The sequence below is a fragment of the Coffea arabica genome, chromosome 4e (genome assembly GCF_036785885.1).
Source record: "Coffea arabica cultivar ET-39 chromosome 4e, Coffea Arabica ET-39 HiFi, whole genome shotgun sequence".
NCBI lineage: Eukaryota > Viridiplantae > Streptophyta > Magnoliopsida > Gentianales > Rubiaceae > Coffea > Coffea arabica.
The window spans coordinates 3,095,856-3,110,680 of NC_092317.1; the positions used below are offsets into that span (position 1 = coordinate 3,095,856).

The 14,825-nt window shown below is 37.3% G+C and overlaps 2 protein-coding genes, 1 long non-coding RNA gene and 1 other non-coding gene across 4 annotated transcripts; 2 read left to right on the forward strand and 2 right to left on the reverse strand.

Moving 5' to 3' along the window:
• Positions 1-857: 857 nt before the first annotated feature.
• Positions 858-3,062, forward strand: LOC140005688 (zinc finger CCCH domain-containing protein 39-like). Its single transcript, XM_072046714.1, has 2 exons — positions 858-1,361; positions 2,627-3,062. The coding sequence occupies exons 1-2, from the start codon at positions 896-898 to the stop codon at positions 2,878-2,880; spliced, it is 720 nt and encodes a 239-aa protein (XP_071902815.1). The 5' UTR covers positions 858-895; the 3' UTR covers positions 2,881-3,062.
• Positions 3,063-5,084: 2,022 nt separating this feature from the next.
• LOC113741911 (uncharacterized) lies at positions 5,085-7,876 on the forward strand. Its single transcript, XR_011813442.1, has 2 exons — positions 5,085-6,116; positions 6,208-7,876. It is a non-coding gene; the product is annotated as an uncharacterized lncRNA (long non-coding RNA).
• Positions 7,877-8,293: 417 nt separating this feature from the next.
• Positions 8,294-11,450, reverse strand: LOC113741910 (uncharacterized). The gene is made up of 3 exons (XM_027269570.2): positions 11,242-11,450; positions 9,735-10,989; positions 8,294-8,767 (listed from the first exon to the last, which is right to left on the reverse strand). Exons 2-3 carry the CDS (start codon positions 10,437-10,439, stop codon positions 8,486-8,488), a joined length of 987 nt encoding a protein of 328 aa, XP_027125371.1. The 5' UTR covers positions 10,440-10,989; positions 11,242-11,450; the 3' UTR covers positions 8,294-8,485.
• LOC113743126 (U4 spliceosomal RNA) lies at positions 8,767-8,921 on the reverse strand. Its single transcript, XR_003461011.1, has one exon. It is a non-coding gene; the product is annotated as a U4 spliceosomal RNA (small nuclear RNA).
• Positions 11,451-14,825: the final 3,375 nt, after the last annotated feature.

Genomic DNA, 14,825 nt, shown 5'->3' on the forward strand with positions numbered 1-14,825 from the left:
TTAATTAATCATGCTAAATTTACTAGTACATTTATACTAAATTTCTAACTATACTTAATATAATAACGCTTTTTGTTAAAAGAAAAAAAGAGTCGGTGAAACGACAGCTCTCACAAAGAAAACAGGTACTTTGTTTGGATTGCGGTTTATTTGTCAAAATATATTTGCTTACATCATCATTATAATTTCCAACGCACCTTTTTATCTTTCCCATTATCTTTTTATCTCACATACATCACATCACAAAAAATGTTACAGTAAAAATATCTCTAATAATTCACAATCCAAACAAACCCGGGTAGGACGAGAGGAACTAATGGACAACGGGTCGGGGTGCGGGGACTGTTGCCATTCCTATAAATAAATGTCTCAAATGTCGCAAAGTAACCCATTTCCCCAATGTTAACTTAAAGCTTCTTGAAGCACGGAAAGTTCCATGATTTTGTTAGTTTCTCTAGCATTAAATATATCACAAGAAAAAAACTTGGTAATCATTCCTTGAAGTTACGAGACTACATGAGACCAGATCAGAATTTTTTCTCATTATCACGTCGCACTTCTAAGGTAATCCAGAATTACAAAATTTTGCACCTGAATTTCACTTTTTTTAGGTCGGTCAAAATTCCCTCCAAAGTTTTGGCTCCTTTCCATCAAATGCCATCCGGGCATCCTCTCAAAGGTTTCTGTTAAATCTACTTAAACCCCTAGACTCCTTAAACCCTTGATCCCTTCTTGCTTAGAAATGAACTTGACCAGTAATAAACCCTTAAATTTCCTTCCAGAATTGCAATTTCATGAAATGCCTGCCGGAAGCTACAAATGCGTGACAGATTCTATAACCAATTATTGTGGAGCTGATTTTCAGTCTTGTAAGAAACCCGGATTTTCCAATTCAATGATGAATTCAAGTTCAAGAATGTCAATTTCTTCAACTTCTAGGTCAAACCTAGCCAGGCCCATCAATGCCAAGTCAGAGTCATGCTTGCAGCATAAAAGGGGCCATTGCAATTATGGGGCCGACTGCATTTTTAGCCATGACATGCCTGAGGACCAGTATAGATTGATGAATAGAGCAAGATTGTGTAGGTTTTTTATGAATGGGAAAAATTGCCCTTATGGTAACAGGTGCCATTTTCTTCATCAGAGCGTTAAACATGTCAAGGGAGGGTCAGGTGTGGCTAGGGAGAAGGCTGCTGTTACGGTCGTGAATTCTGGGCCTGAAGAAGGTGTACGAAAAGAGAGCGATCGATTGGCTTGCAAGAGAAAGGCTGTCTTTTGGAAGACAGGGCTTTGTAACAATTGGGATAGAAATGGTAGCTGCCCCTATGGTGTGAGGTGCCAATATGCTCATGGAGAACGAGGTGATAATAAAATCATTAGATTAACCTATAGTCATAATTTTGCACGAAATGACATGATTTTAGTATATTTGCTGATCATAAGCAGTTGTCTTTTATGCACGGTTTCTTGTTTTTTTTGGAGGACAAGTTATTCGCTAGTTATTAACTGTAAGCAACTAGCAACTTCTACATGACCTGCTATTCCTGAACTCAAGTATCTTCAATAACTGAATAAAGGTACAAATAAAGACGCACAGAGCAGTAATCAGTAATGCTATGCTTTTAAAGCAAATTACTGCTTTATGATTAAAGCTATGTATGCTTCAGCACTGGAAATTGCATTTAGTTCCTCCAGACCTTCAGGATTCCCCTGTTTGCAAGTATTTTCTTTTGCACTATGATGAACTCTATTGGCAAAGCCAACCAGGATCAAGAGAATACAAGCGGATTATATAAATCTCTGCGTGTGGGAAGACTGGACATCCATATAAGAGTACAGGAAGCTAGACATATTTTATTTTTTTGGTAAATTGCAAAACTTTTCAGATATTTGTGGCCACACCTCTTAACTTTGAGGATTGTCGCGTCTAATCAGTTTATACAACATAAATGGTCGTATTGATTCTTGAATTGTTTGGCAGTTGTCTTGGTGACCAAGAAGTATTTGCCACAACTTAACAGCAGTTAATGCTTCTTTTCTTTTTGGTTTTATGTGCATAGTCCCTGTGGAAAGTTATCTAATTTCGTTGAATGTGAGAAAATAAATTCCTATTTTATACAATGGTATTCCATCTGATGGTGAAAAAAGTCAGCATATCTGAGCTCACAACGTAACTGTTTGTAGAATCTAATGGCACAAACCTGTCATTTTAATATGGAAACTTAAAATGGTTTAAATCTAGGAAAGTTCAGCTTCAAGCTCTATTTCTAAGTTGAATATAGCACTATTGCTCTTCTTGTTCCTGACAAAGTAGCACTACTGTTGATCTTCTTGTTCCTCACAAATTTTTAGAACAGACAACGGAAGCTTTCTTTTTCAATGTTCAACTGCTCCACGATACCTCACATGCATTTCCGTACACAGTTTCAATTAAAATGAAAATATAAATATGTAAGAGGATAAATTGCTGCCCGAGAGGATGCTGAACTGGTGGCCCATTTTTTGTTGTTGTTGTTGTTGTTTTTTGGGCGTTGGGGGTGGTGAGGAGTGGACATTTTTCTTGGTATGAGCAGGCTTTCTAAAAGAAGAAACACTGATGATTCTTGTCGGTTATTTGGTTATGCAGAACTCGGCAAGCCAAGTTCCTTTTGTCCACTGGAATCTGGAAAATCTTTCATAGTAGAAAATCTTGCTTTTGATAGAGAGGATGCAGCATCAACTAGGAAGGCAATCAGAACTGACTGTACGCTGCAGGAGAAGAGCAAGAGCAAGAGCAAGAGCTTTTTTGTCAAGCGGGACAAAGTCAAGAAGATTAGCGGCATCTATGCTGATTGGATTGAAAGTATGCCCCCTGTCCACCTTACTTCAGCCAACCTGTGATGCTGAATTTCGAAACCACATATGATATACCAAATTCTCTCTAACTTCTTGTGCAGAATGATGGAAATTGTAGTTACATTACCTCAGAATTTGCAGATAGTTTTTGTGAGAGTTCTGCAGTTAGTTGACTTCAAAGCAGTTATACTGGCAACAAAAAATAGGTCTTTCAGTTGTTTGGAAAGTGCTGCCTTTTCCATTGAATCTTTATTCTGCAGCAACATTTTGGATTTATGGGATGTGCATTTTAACCTTATTCTCTTCTTCGTATAGCATGTAGTCTTCTGAGGGAGTTTGCAGGAATTATTTATTTACCTCGTGACAGGAGTTTTTTCAAATGTGGATGACTGGATCCTGCAATAGCATGCAGATCCCTGACAGCAAGGAGTTAAGTGCTGCTATAACGGATAATCAAGGGCGATTAAGCGTTGGGGAACATCACTAAAATGATCTTTTTAAATTTCAAAATACCTTCCCTTGGTACTTCATTTTTCAAATAAAGCAAGTTGCTAATCTTTAGACTAGTTGATCCACCCCAATGAATTAAGGACCGGCTCATAGTTGTAGTGGCTTATCAACAAGTCCTTAATTGGTAACTTTTGGTCAAATACTTATTTAAATGCTTAATCATATTGTTTGGATACATACTTATTTAAGTACATTTTGCATTAATAATGTGGAATTTTGAATTTTTAAAACATATTTATATTTTTATTTAGTTCAAATTTTATAATAATTTTATTAATATTAATTTTTAAATTTTTTGTAACATAAAAGTTGCGCTAAAAGCACCAATTTTGAGCTTATACCAGAAGTGCTTTACTAGCCAAAAGCTCTAATCCTAAATTCGAGAAATGATGCTCACTATACATGTTAAAAATGCTTTTGTCCTCTAAAATATTTTTTTTTTTAGCAAAAACACCATGATCCTAAACACGTCCTGGAGGATTTGATTTACCCTCATGCGATGATTTGAAGTATATACTATAACTCCGTAGTTCTCTCTATCAAAGGCTTGGATTTTGTTTGTTAATTCAATTCAACACTTAAATTTAATGGGTTCAGATATTAACATATTAAGATGCATTTGATATTAAAATTAGAACATTTGAATTAATTAACTGATACTAATTTTTTCAAGCAAAACTTGCTCTAAAAAATAAGTAATAAGTAATGTGATATACAATTAAATATATCAAATTTAGTATTTAACCATTCAGTAATTTAACGAATTCATAATTCAATTTTCAAACTTCAGTTTTTACAAACGTACCCTGAGGTTCATTTGGAATGTGAGTTTTCAAGGGAAAAAATTTTTGGAATATTTTCTCGACATAATTCCTAATTTACTTTTGTTTGTAGTTTATTTTTTTTTATCTTCCTGGCACTGCAAATAGCGGGAAAGTTTGAAAAGCTAAAAGCTACCGTTCTCTTAAATATGGCTTTGTTTGGAACTCAAGTTTTTTGTCAAGTTTGTCTGCTATAAGTTTCTTAAAAACTTTAGCTACAGTAATCTCAAAAAATTTCTTAAAATTTTTAAACTATACACTTCAAAATATTCAAAAATTTACACATTTTAAAAATTTTTTACAGTAAACTATAGTAAAGTTTTAGATAAACTCTCAAAAAACTTACCTTCCAAACAGGGCCAATTATTTTCCTACAAAACTCCTATCCAAATAGGCTCGTAAGAATAATGATATATTAGCCCTTTTAGATTCACAAATTACCATTTGACCTCTTTAACTCTTCAAAATATACACATAACTCCTTTATAGTTTTATATAGAGTAAAAGCTTGATGGAAAATAGCATCCCTAAAGTTGTTAGCTAAAATACCAATTTTGCCCTCATTTAACTATTAAAGCAAACAATTGTTGACCACCTTGTATAAAACTATAAGGAAATCATATAAATAAATACAAAAAATTACAGGAAATAAAGTGGATACTCATGCCCCCATCCTCTTCCTAATACTTAAATTCCATCCTTCCTCAACTAAGAAAAATTAAAAAAAAAAAAGGATAAAATGGATACTTATGCGAACCACAAGGGGTTTAGTAAATTATATGACTCCATTACGTGCAATTTTTGGAGCACTTTAGTTCAATTGTGGCAATAGTTGATGCTATCGGTCTACTTTCACTTTATATAAAATTATAGGACGATTATGTAAATATCTTAAAACCTTAGAACAATCATGTAGTAACGTGACAAACCACGGGTGTTATTTACCCAAAAAAATTTCTCACATTACTAGAATGGAAATGAGAATCTGTCCTCACCCGCCTTTGAATTGGATGATAATCGCGAAATGCACAATTCTGCACCTGAGTGGTTTCTAGCTTCCCCATATTCCCCTCCAAGAGTTCATCAAATCCCGCCCAGGAATCCTCTGAAATCTCAGTTAAATTTCTTCCTCTCGTCCAAAACGCTAGCTTGGTAACCTTCTTTTGTCTTAAAACCACAAAACCCTCAAACTCTTCATGCATGAACGCGAACACCACTACTAACAACCCCTTAAATTTCCCTTTCCATTTGGAATATGGGGCGAATCAATTCCATTACAACTGACCTCCTCCACAAGTGTTTGACGATTACTACTGGCCTCCGCCACAAGTGTTTGATGATTATTGTACTACCAGGCATTTTGGAGCTGATTTTCAGTTTTTCAAGAAACCCGGAATTTCTGAACCAATGCTTAATTCAAGTTCAAGAATGTCATGTTGTCTTCAACTTCCGGGTCAAACGAAGCAGGGCCCATCAATGCCAGGCCACAGCCCTGCCGGCTATATACAAGTGGCTACTGCAACTCCGGGGCCAACTGTGTATTTAGTCATGATGAGGCTGGTGAAGAGAATTACAGAACTCCGATATGGGTGTACTTGTGGGTGGCCACCAGATTAGGACCAACTGTTGGTTCTCAGTTTATGGAAAAGAATGTCCACATGGCAATAGATGCAACTTTTTTCATCTTAGTGTTAGAGATGATAAGGGAGGTTTTCGCGTGCCTAAATTTAGGCAGACTGCTGCAATTACTGTTTTGAGTACAAAAACTGAGGGTTACAGAAAACAGTTTGGTCAATTGGAACGCAAGAGGTTTATGGATTTGAAACTCTGATGGTGCTAGTCAAAAGAAACAAAAGGCAGAGCCTTTGAAGACAAGGCTCCGTGACAAGTGGGAATAAGATGGTAGCTGCCCGGATGGTGAAAAATGCTAATATGCTCATGGGTTTACGGGTATTTTGTAGTTAGATTCGTTTGGTTTACTTGATGTTGCTTCTGGTCGTAATTAGTGGATTAGTTTCTTATTCATTTGACATTTACGCAGTTACACTACCAATGGTTGGGTAAACAATGTTGGCGGCTGGTACGAAGTCTCATGGTTGGACCATATTGTTTTCCGTGAATCTTAGTTATACTGAGTATGTACACTGGTTATGGACATTTCTCTTTCTGCATTTGTGATTAGAGCCAGAGAGGTTGTCTTCGTTGTTAATTAAGTTTCTTGCTATCTGTTTTTTCATTGTTATCAAGAGGCGACTTTCATGTGATCTATTACTGCTGTATTTGGGATATTTGAAACAAAAAAGTAGAAAGATGCAAAAACAGACAACATGAAACAAGAATGACTAGTGTTTTGCACTTTAATGCAAGTTAGTGTTTTGCACTTTCATGTGATCAACTTATCCCCTGTTTGTCAGCATTGTGATTTGACAATATTTGAATTAATTTCTTAAAGCTAGTTCCAACCTGGCAGTGTAAGCACTTATAGAATGGCCTGTCAATTTTACGAACTCAACATTTTCCAATAGTAGATGTAGCTCAGGAAAAGAGTACTTAATATTTACTGCAATCGCAAAGTGCTCTGATTTTGTTAGGCTACAAGTCTACTGCTGTTGATTTTCAATCAAACGAATGGTGGACCTTGTCTTTAATGTTGAATTCTTATGGCCCATGAAGTAGTTGTCACAACTAAATGAAGATTCTTTATGAAAACATTCACTGGATATTCATGCTTGTTGTCTGGCTGTTTGATGTCCATAGCTCATCTTCCTGTGTATTTGAATTCCAAAAACGTTTGGTGAAAAGGAAATGCATTATATACATGGTGTTTATTGATGAAAATTTCAGCACATGTCAAGCCCACACTTTGACTCTGATGCCACGGGATCTGCCTGCACTAGGCTATCAGAGCAAAATAAAGATAAATCTAGGAAAGTTTAACTCATACTCTACATGTGGAGATGAAAATAAAAATCCTGATCTTCTTGCTTCCGAAGAATATTTGCCATGAGGACCTAGATGGTAGAGCACCTCTGTTTTAGTGCAACTCAGTTTGGTTTCTCACCAAAAAGTTGCTTTTACACTTGTATTTATGTTGGCAAGACGATGGATCTGCTGTCAAGGAGGAATATAAAAAATGGTGCCTTTCAGGGGAGGGTCCACGGAGGGGTTTTAGAGGAATACTATTGATTCTTGTGTATGTGATTATGCAGAACTTCAAAAGTTTGGTTTTTCCCCCCAGTGGAATCTGGAGAATCCTTACTGGCAGAAAATGTTGCTGGTGATGTAGAGGATGCAAGTATGAAGGAGATCAGATCCGTTGACAAGTAGCAGAAGCATAAGAAGTGGCTTACCAAGTGGAACAACGTTGAGAAGATTAGTCATGTCTATGCTGATTGGATTGAAAGTATGCCACATGTTCCTCCAGGCAGCCTGTGATGCCGAATTTTGAAAACGTGAATGATATACCAAAATTCTTTGTAATTATTGTTCAGACTGAAGGATAGTGTAATCTCTTTAGCAGAGATTTGTTATTAGTTGAATTTGACGCAGTTATTTTGCTAAACCTTTCAGGTGTAGCAAAGAAAAGTGTCTCGAAGATCACTTCTTTTCTCTCTTTTGTTTGGAAAAGTGCCGTGTATTCCCTTTGATTGTATTGTGCAGTACGTAGAGAAGAAAGAAATAGACAGCTAAGAGTAGCATGACTTTCAGCCTTTCAGGTCCCCATTTAGTTTCTTGCAGATTATTGTACTATTGTAAGAAGTGAAACATGATTTTTGTCAATTTTACCTTGACGGGGTATAATTGCAGTCTGAAAAAGGTTTACCAAGCTGGAACTTAGAGCTTCAAGAAATGTATTCTTCAAGTCGGCCAAAGATGCATCTTCCCCGAACTAACTAGTAATTTGAGGGTAAACGATCACTTTCATGAAAAAGAACCAATTTTGGAACATCGCTTTTTCCCTTCCTCTTGAACGCATCGAGTTACTACATTTTAGACCAACTGTTGCCCCCGACACCTCAAAAGTGTTTTCGTGATGGTCGTGATTGTGCGCATGGCACATCCTCATTGAGTTTTTTCTCAATACCGTGATTTTCCTGGGTGTTTGGGGCGGGTGAAAAAATTGCATATTCTACAGGAACGTAACTGCAACTATGATTTACAGTTGTAGTGATTGTGTTTCATAGCAGCAACACCTGTTAATGATAGTACAAGCATAAGCTGAAAATCTCGGTTCCGAGGGTCCTCCTCCATTTAAAAGAATGGAACGTAAGTTTTAAATTTAGAACCAAATGCATCTTTCTGCGCATTTGGCTGTTTCGCTATGTAGCAATTTCAGCAGAACGAGCATGTTTGATAGCTGATCTGGCCAAGGCATCCACTGGGTCTACACATTTCTTGAGAAGAGGATCATCTGGAGGCAAAAGGCCTTGCATGTCATCAGAGGCAAGGATTATAGTGTTTACGGCTCTCACCAGAAGTACTTGCAAAGCAATTCTGAACAAATTTTGAGCTCCTTCAATGTCTTTTCTGATTAAAGCTTCCATTGCTGGGAGTACAGTGTGTTCCATGGTAGCTTTATCCGGCACCATGACCTCAAACCCCTGCATTAATAAGCTCAGGATTTTGGAAATACACACGTTTTCATCAGCATGAAAGGTAAGGGCCTAAAAGGCTAGCAGAGTTTTCAACCAGCAATAGACGCGCCTCGGTTAGAACCTCACTAGCTAGATGCGTCATTGCCCCAAGCGCAAAGATAAAGGCTAGCAGATTTTCACTTCCAATTCGAACAGATGAAATGGGCACATTCCATAACTACAAGCCAAAGCATAACAAACAGACAAAGCATAAAAGCATCAACTGCCTACAGATGTTAGCTCTGCAGGATACTTTCATCTTGCACATAGAAGTCTATTACTCACTGCTACCTGCCTTAAGTTTTAACATAGTATTAGATAGAAGTTGTCAGAAGGCTTTTAGTTAAAAAGCCAGACTAGTCGTCTAACTAAGACTTGCTTGCTATGTGTAGCACCATCACAAGAGAGACGTTATTAAGAAAACCTATCGAAGTAAATTATGCAGTCAAGAAAGTAAATCCTGTATATTAAGCCTGAAATCTATAGCAGGGAAAAGGCCACATCGGAGTAGCTTATAACTAACAGCATTAGTCATGTGCAATCACCAAACATTAACATTAATCATGCAACATTTGCAAGGGTTACACAACTAAATTGTGGTTCTTTATTGTCATTTGGAACTCATGAAGCTAGATGCTCGAGAAGTGAAAGGCTTTTTATTGTCCGCTTCACTAATATTGAAGGCAAACATGTACACAAATGTATGTCAACTTTCAGAAGCATTTCATGCAAAATTTCTTTATGATCGATTATTATAATAACAGGTAGCATTAATCCATGCTTAAGGCAGAAATCTCAACACACAGCATCATTTCAGTAGTCAGTACATATTTTTGTTCAACCTAAAATTCACCCCAAGGGGAAAAAAAATAAAAAAAAAATGGAGAAAAGGGACAGGAAACAAGAAGAAAAGACACGCAGTAGATGGAAATACCTCATTTTGAAGTTTCTTCTGATAAAATCCTGCAGCTAACGTCGCATCACTTGCAATAATTCCAATACGTAGTGGACTTCCAGCTTCAAGAGGCTTCATTTTTGCTTCCTTTAGCTCCTTGGCAACACATTCGCCTATATGAAGAAAAGGTACAGAACATCCTTCTGCAACCTCGTCATACCATGAATGGGATACATGACAAGGCGTCACAATGCAACCAGCTCCAGAATTCTCCAGAAATATTCTCTTGGTTCTCAGATTTGAAACAGCTGGACCATGATCCTTAGCTCGATGTTCACCCTTACTAGTAAGGAAAGGCAAAGAACTCCTTTCGTGGAACAAAAGCTCCTTGCTTAGTACTGGATCAGAGCAAAGAACAAAAGGGATGCTGCTACTCTCGGCATCCTTCGAACTCCAGTCCACCAATTTCTTGGCAAACTTCACAGTGGATACAACTGAGGCACCACCAATAACTCCTACTGAGTTGCGAGAAAGCAATGAACCACCACCATCTATTAGAGCACTAGTTGAGCGAGAATTCTTGCTAAAGTCCAGTAGATCACCGCTTTCTTCAATTTTTGGGATAATAGAAGATGGAGATAAAGCAAGAACAGGATTTCTCCTGACCGTGTTCTGACTTCTCTGCCTGCTTATAAAACCCAAAGCATGAGATGGATGATTCAATGACTGAAAAGAGGCTGCCATGCTTATCAATATCAAAGCAGAAGAGAGTACCAGAAAGGAATTCTGTTTAACTTTGGCCTGTTATGCGCTAAACTCTGTGAATTCTTCTGCAAGAACCCAAAGCTAGGCGTATCCCAAATTTTATACGAATCCAATTTGGCTAAACTTCCTTGCGCCCTCGTAAAAAGACTGCTCCTTTTGGCTTTGCATACAAAATCTCAAAAGCAGGCGCTCCAGAACTTTGATTTCCAGCCTCTAGAGCCCCATAATCTGGTCAATTTGAAGTTTTATTAAGCCCTTAAATAAAAAATTCCACCCGGATTCTTGTACTGTTGAAAGGGATACCTAGAAAACGGGTCCAGGCTCAGCCTAATTAAAACTCAGCAACGATTCTCTCAATTTCCATATCTTTCTGCTTCCTGAAAGCCAGCTTTTGATTGTATCTAAAATCTTTAGACCCCCAAATAGCAACCTTCAATCAGATGACAGCTCAAACAGCCACCAAATCTTTTCTTTCGGAATTTCAGAGGCAAAACTCCCAAAAGAAAGCATAAATCTCTGTGTGTTTATTCTACAGCAAAGCAGAAAAGGAAAATATTAAACATTTAAACTTGAAAATGCGGAGTGGGCTGGCAAGCTCCTAGTACGAGAGACGTTACTTCTGTATACACTATAAACAAACCAATTACAGATCATTCGTGGCAAAACTCAACTTTGGAATGTTTGTGTAATGGTCTATCTATCATGTTTTTTGGTCTAGAAAAGCGAATTACTTAAACAATAACTACAGGACAAGATTCATTGCTAGTTTTAGAGATCTTACATCATCGAGCATGCTTTGATGTTGGGCGATAGTGCAAGTGGGGACTGGCCTAATTGGACGAGGTATGGTAAGGGTGATGGGTCTTGAATCTGCATGATTAATGAACGTTACAGGTCCCAACCAACTTGCTGCTGTCAATGGTTGTCTTTGGATAGAGTAATTATTTACTGCATAAATAATTCCTACAGCTCATCATCAATAACTTAGCTCGATTGGCTTATTATCGAGATAAGGGTTCTGTTGGTTGAAAGATTAAACAGTTTACGGCCCGATTTAGTCAATATTTATTTATGCAGTTTGCATATTCTTTCTTGGAACAATAAGATTATGCCTTAATATACTAAAAACAGCTTGTCAAATAAGCTCCAAAATGGAACAAAAAGACTTCACAGAAGTCTGAATGTCAATCAAACCACCTGCCAACATTTAAGACTGATACTCCAGTCTCGGTGATATCACGGCATTGTACAAAAGCTTATATGTTACAAAATTGTAAATAGCTAGTGAGCACATGATGAAATGAATCAGGAAATGGAACAAATTTTCGTTTACAAGCCTTGTGGCACTAGTTGATGCTCTGCCAGAATAAGCTACAGCTAGATGGGAAGTGAAATACACACCGGCTAACTTGAGATGACCATTTGTGTCAAAGTAGACGGAATACTGTCTTGATTTGGGCTAATTCGCATAGTCAGAAAGTTATAATAGAGGCAGCAAAATGGCAATGCCTTGACAAGTCCATTTCCCCTCTTCTGCATCATCTTTGTGAAAAAAATCCAGAAATGTAAAACAAGAAGTTATCAACTCATTTACGCTTTGCTTTTGAATGCCTGAGCGGATGAATAATATGTTTAACTTTGCTACAGCGGATTAGCTTTCTGACATCCCCTCTAATAGAAAAGAAAGCAGAAAGCACAGCAATGTACATTGAACGGTACATGCAAACTTCTTTAGAAGGATCGTTAGGCGCATGCTTTCCAAAATTGACTTCCCTGGCAATTCCCAAAATGATGAGCATTACCCCAAAGAGGCTCATCCTTCCAGATCTCATTAGACCTAGAAATGCTCCAGCTAAAGAGAAGTAGCTTCCTGCAAGAACCTGTATGGAGCAGAAAGTAACCGCATCATTAGCTTAAGAAAACAGGTTTTAGAGGAAAAACCAGTGCATTCTTCTCTATTGTGCTGTATCGCACGCGAATGGGATAACACAAACCTCCATGTGCTTGAGATCGATTGTTGACGGCCCTTTACCCATGTTGATGAATTTCCCAGTGCTCAGCAAGTCGTTGTAGGTCGGCATGCTTGTTTTCTTGGTAATGGCTTTTGCAATGGCTCCAGGAGACAGAATGATCTTTACTACCACTGTAGGAAGAACCTCACTCGCAATCAGCTGAGAGGATGTCACCTCCATAGGTGTTTCGCACATGCCAATTCTACATGGGAATCTGAGGTCAAAAGTACAATGTTTCAGAAATCAAGCGATCTTCAGTTGCAGCCCCTACTGGAAATTTGAAAAATGCAGGCGACAGAATTCAGCACTACATTTGACATTGGTATAAAAAACAATAGAGGCGGATAAGTAATGCAGTAGTTGGTTTCTCTCTGTTTTTTTAATTTTCTTTTTAGTGCAGCACTTCTTTGAGCGCTGATTGGTTTTTCACTATATCATTACCTTTCCTTTTTTTTTTTCGTTCAACTAACGTCAAGCTCTTCACAAGAAGCATCAAGTCAGGGTACTGGGGACAATAAATGGGAAAATCATCAAGAAATTGCCCCAGAGCTGTGATCTACCTCGACAACATCCCGTCTTTAGATCTAAATCTTACAATTTGAATTGAATTCTATCCAATAATTCAAATTGATTGATGTATATGTTATGATTTTTATAGGATAAACTTGCACAAAATAGGTGTTAAACTTGAATTTGCAACTCAACCATTTATACCGGACAGAATTCAACTTACGAGACTCCAAATCCTCCCTCCCTTAGCTCGGAAGGTTCAGGACTTACACAAGAAGATGCATATAATTGATCCAATATCCATCCACAGGCTGGAATCTCAATCAACAAAAAGAGCACTGGTCCAGAGGAGCAAGGATGGCCGCCTAATAGTAATAGTACAAGATTATATGGCATATCTTAATTGTCAAAATTCACAATGACATGATTGCTTTGGGAGCTAATCTTTCAAAATAAGGGGACCCATTACATAACATTGAATGATGTGCTACATCTTCAGGGAAACTAATAAAACAATAAAAGAAGGACCCATCAAATTTTTTTTTTAAAAAAAAAAAGGAAAAGATTGAATCAAATAATTGGGCGTAAGCAGGACATGGTGACATATTAAAGATGCACGCAGTAAATAACCTGAAAAGAGGAACTTGGAAAATAATGAGGAGGAAATAAATTTGAGAAGCGACGCGAGAAATGATCCTGGCCCATTTCTTTGACAACGACGCCATAGCCAATTGCCCGATGAGATGATAAGTCTGGTACTTTGTACTTTTCTTCCCGCAAATAGCAAATTCACGACCCGACGACAGTAAGGCCATGTTTGGTTCCCATTTCTATTCTGTCGTGAATAGCGACTTGTACGTGGGCGACGTGTCCTCGTGATTTATTTATTTTTTGGGGGTTGCATTACCACCATTCGCTTGTTTGTGGGTTTCGCCTTTCATAATTCTCATCATCACCTGCATTCATCCATGTACTCCTAAACCTAATCCGAATTGTTGTTTGATTTTTTGTCAAACACCGATTGTTGTTTTTCAAAACAAGTTTGGATAAGCTTTCAACTTTCAAAACTTACACTGGATCCTTTTGGATGAACTTTGTGATTAAGGAACTTTGTGATAAAAAAAAAAAAAAAAGAAGCTTGTGATTAAGGAACTCAAATATTTTGTCATTTTCAACAGATAAACCTCTATCATGATTTTTAGTCGCTATTTTTTGTCGTTTTTCATCAGAGTTCTGATCCAATATCCAATGACCAATAGATGCTTGTAGTGTCGGAAACCATCTGCGTAGCTTGCGGCTGTTAAAAACCTTTAGGCAAAAATTCCTTCCTTTTTTTTTTTTTTTATTTATTATGGGGGCATATATGCACCGTGAACTTTCCTCAAATATCTTCTACTGAAGTGTGTGATAGTTTAACTATTGTAGCTGCATTTCTTTGATCTCAAACGGCAACTCGGTTCATTGAATCTTGGGTTAATGATGAAATTCCTTCCATGAATGGGACCCGATAGTTTCCACTATTGCAGGTACAAAAATAGAAGAGCAGAAGAAGCTCTTTAGAGCATCCACAATGCTATTACACTTTGTGGAGTGTAATCCACATGCCACGTCAGCATTCCACTTTCTCCTCTTTTATTACACTTTCATTCACAATGGATTACACTCCACAAGGTGTAATAGCATGGGTCCACAATTAATCAAATATTTATTTTAATAATGCATAACTCATATCCCATAAATAAATAAAGTAATTTTTAAAACTAATTTTGTTATTTTTAAAAAATAAAGTACTAACTTTCGTTAAATTTTGTACATTTTGAATTTTTTTATTTTCTAAAAATGA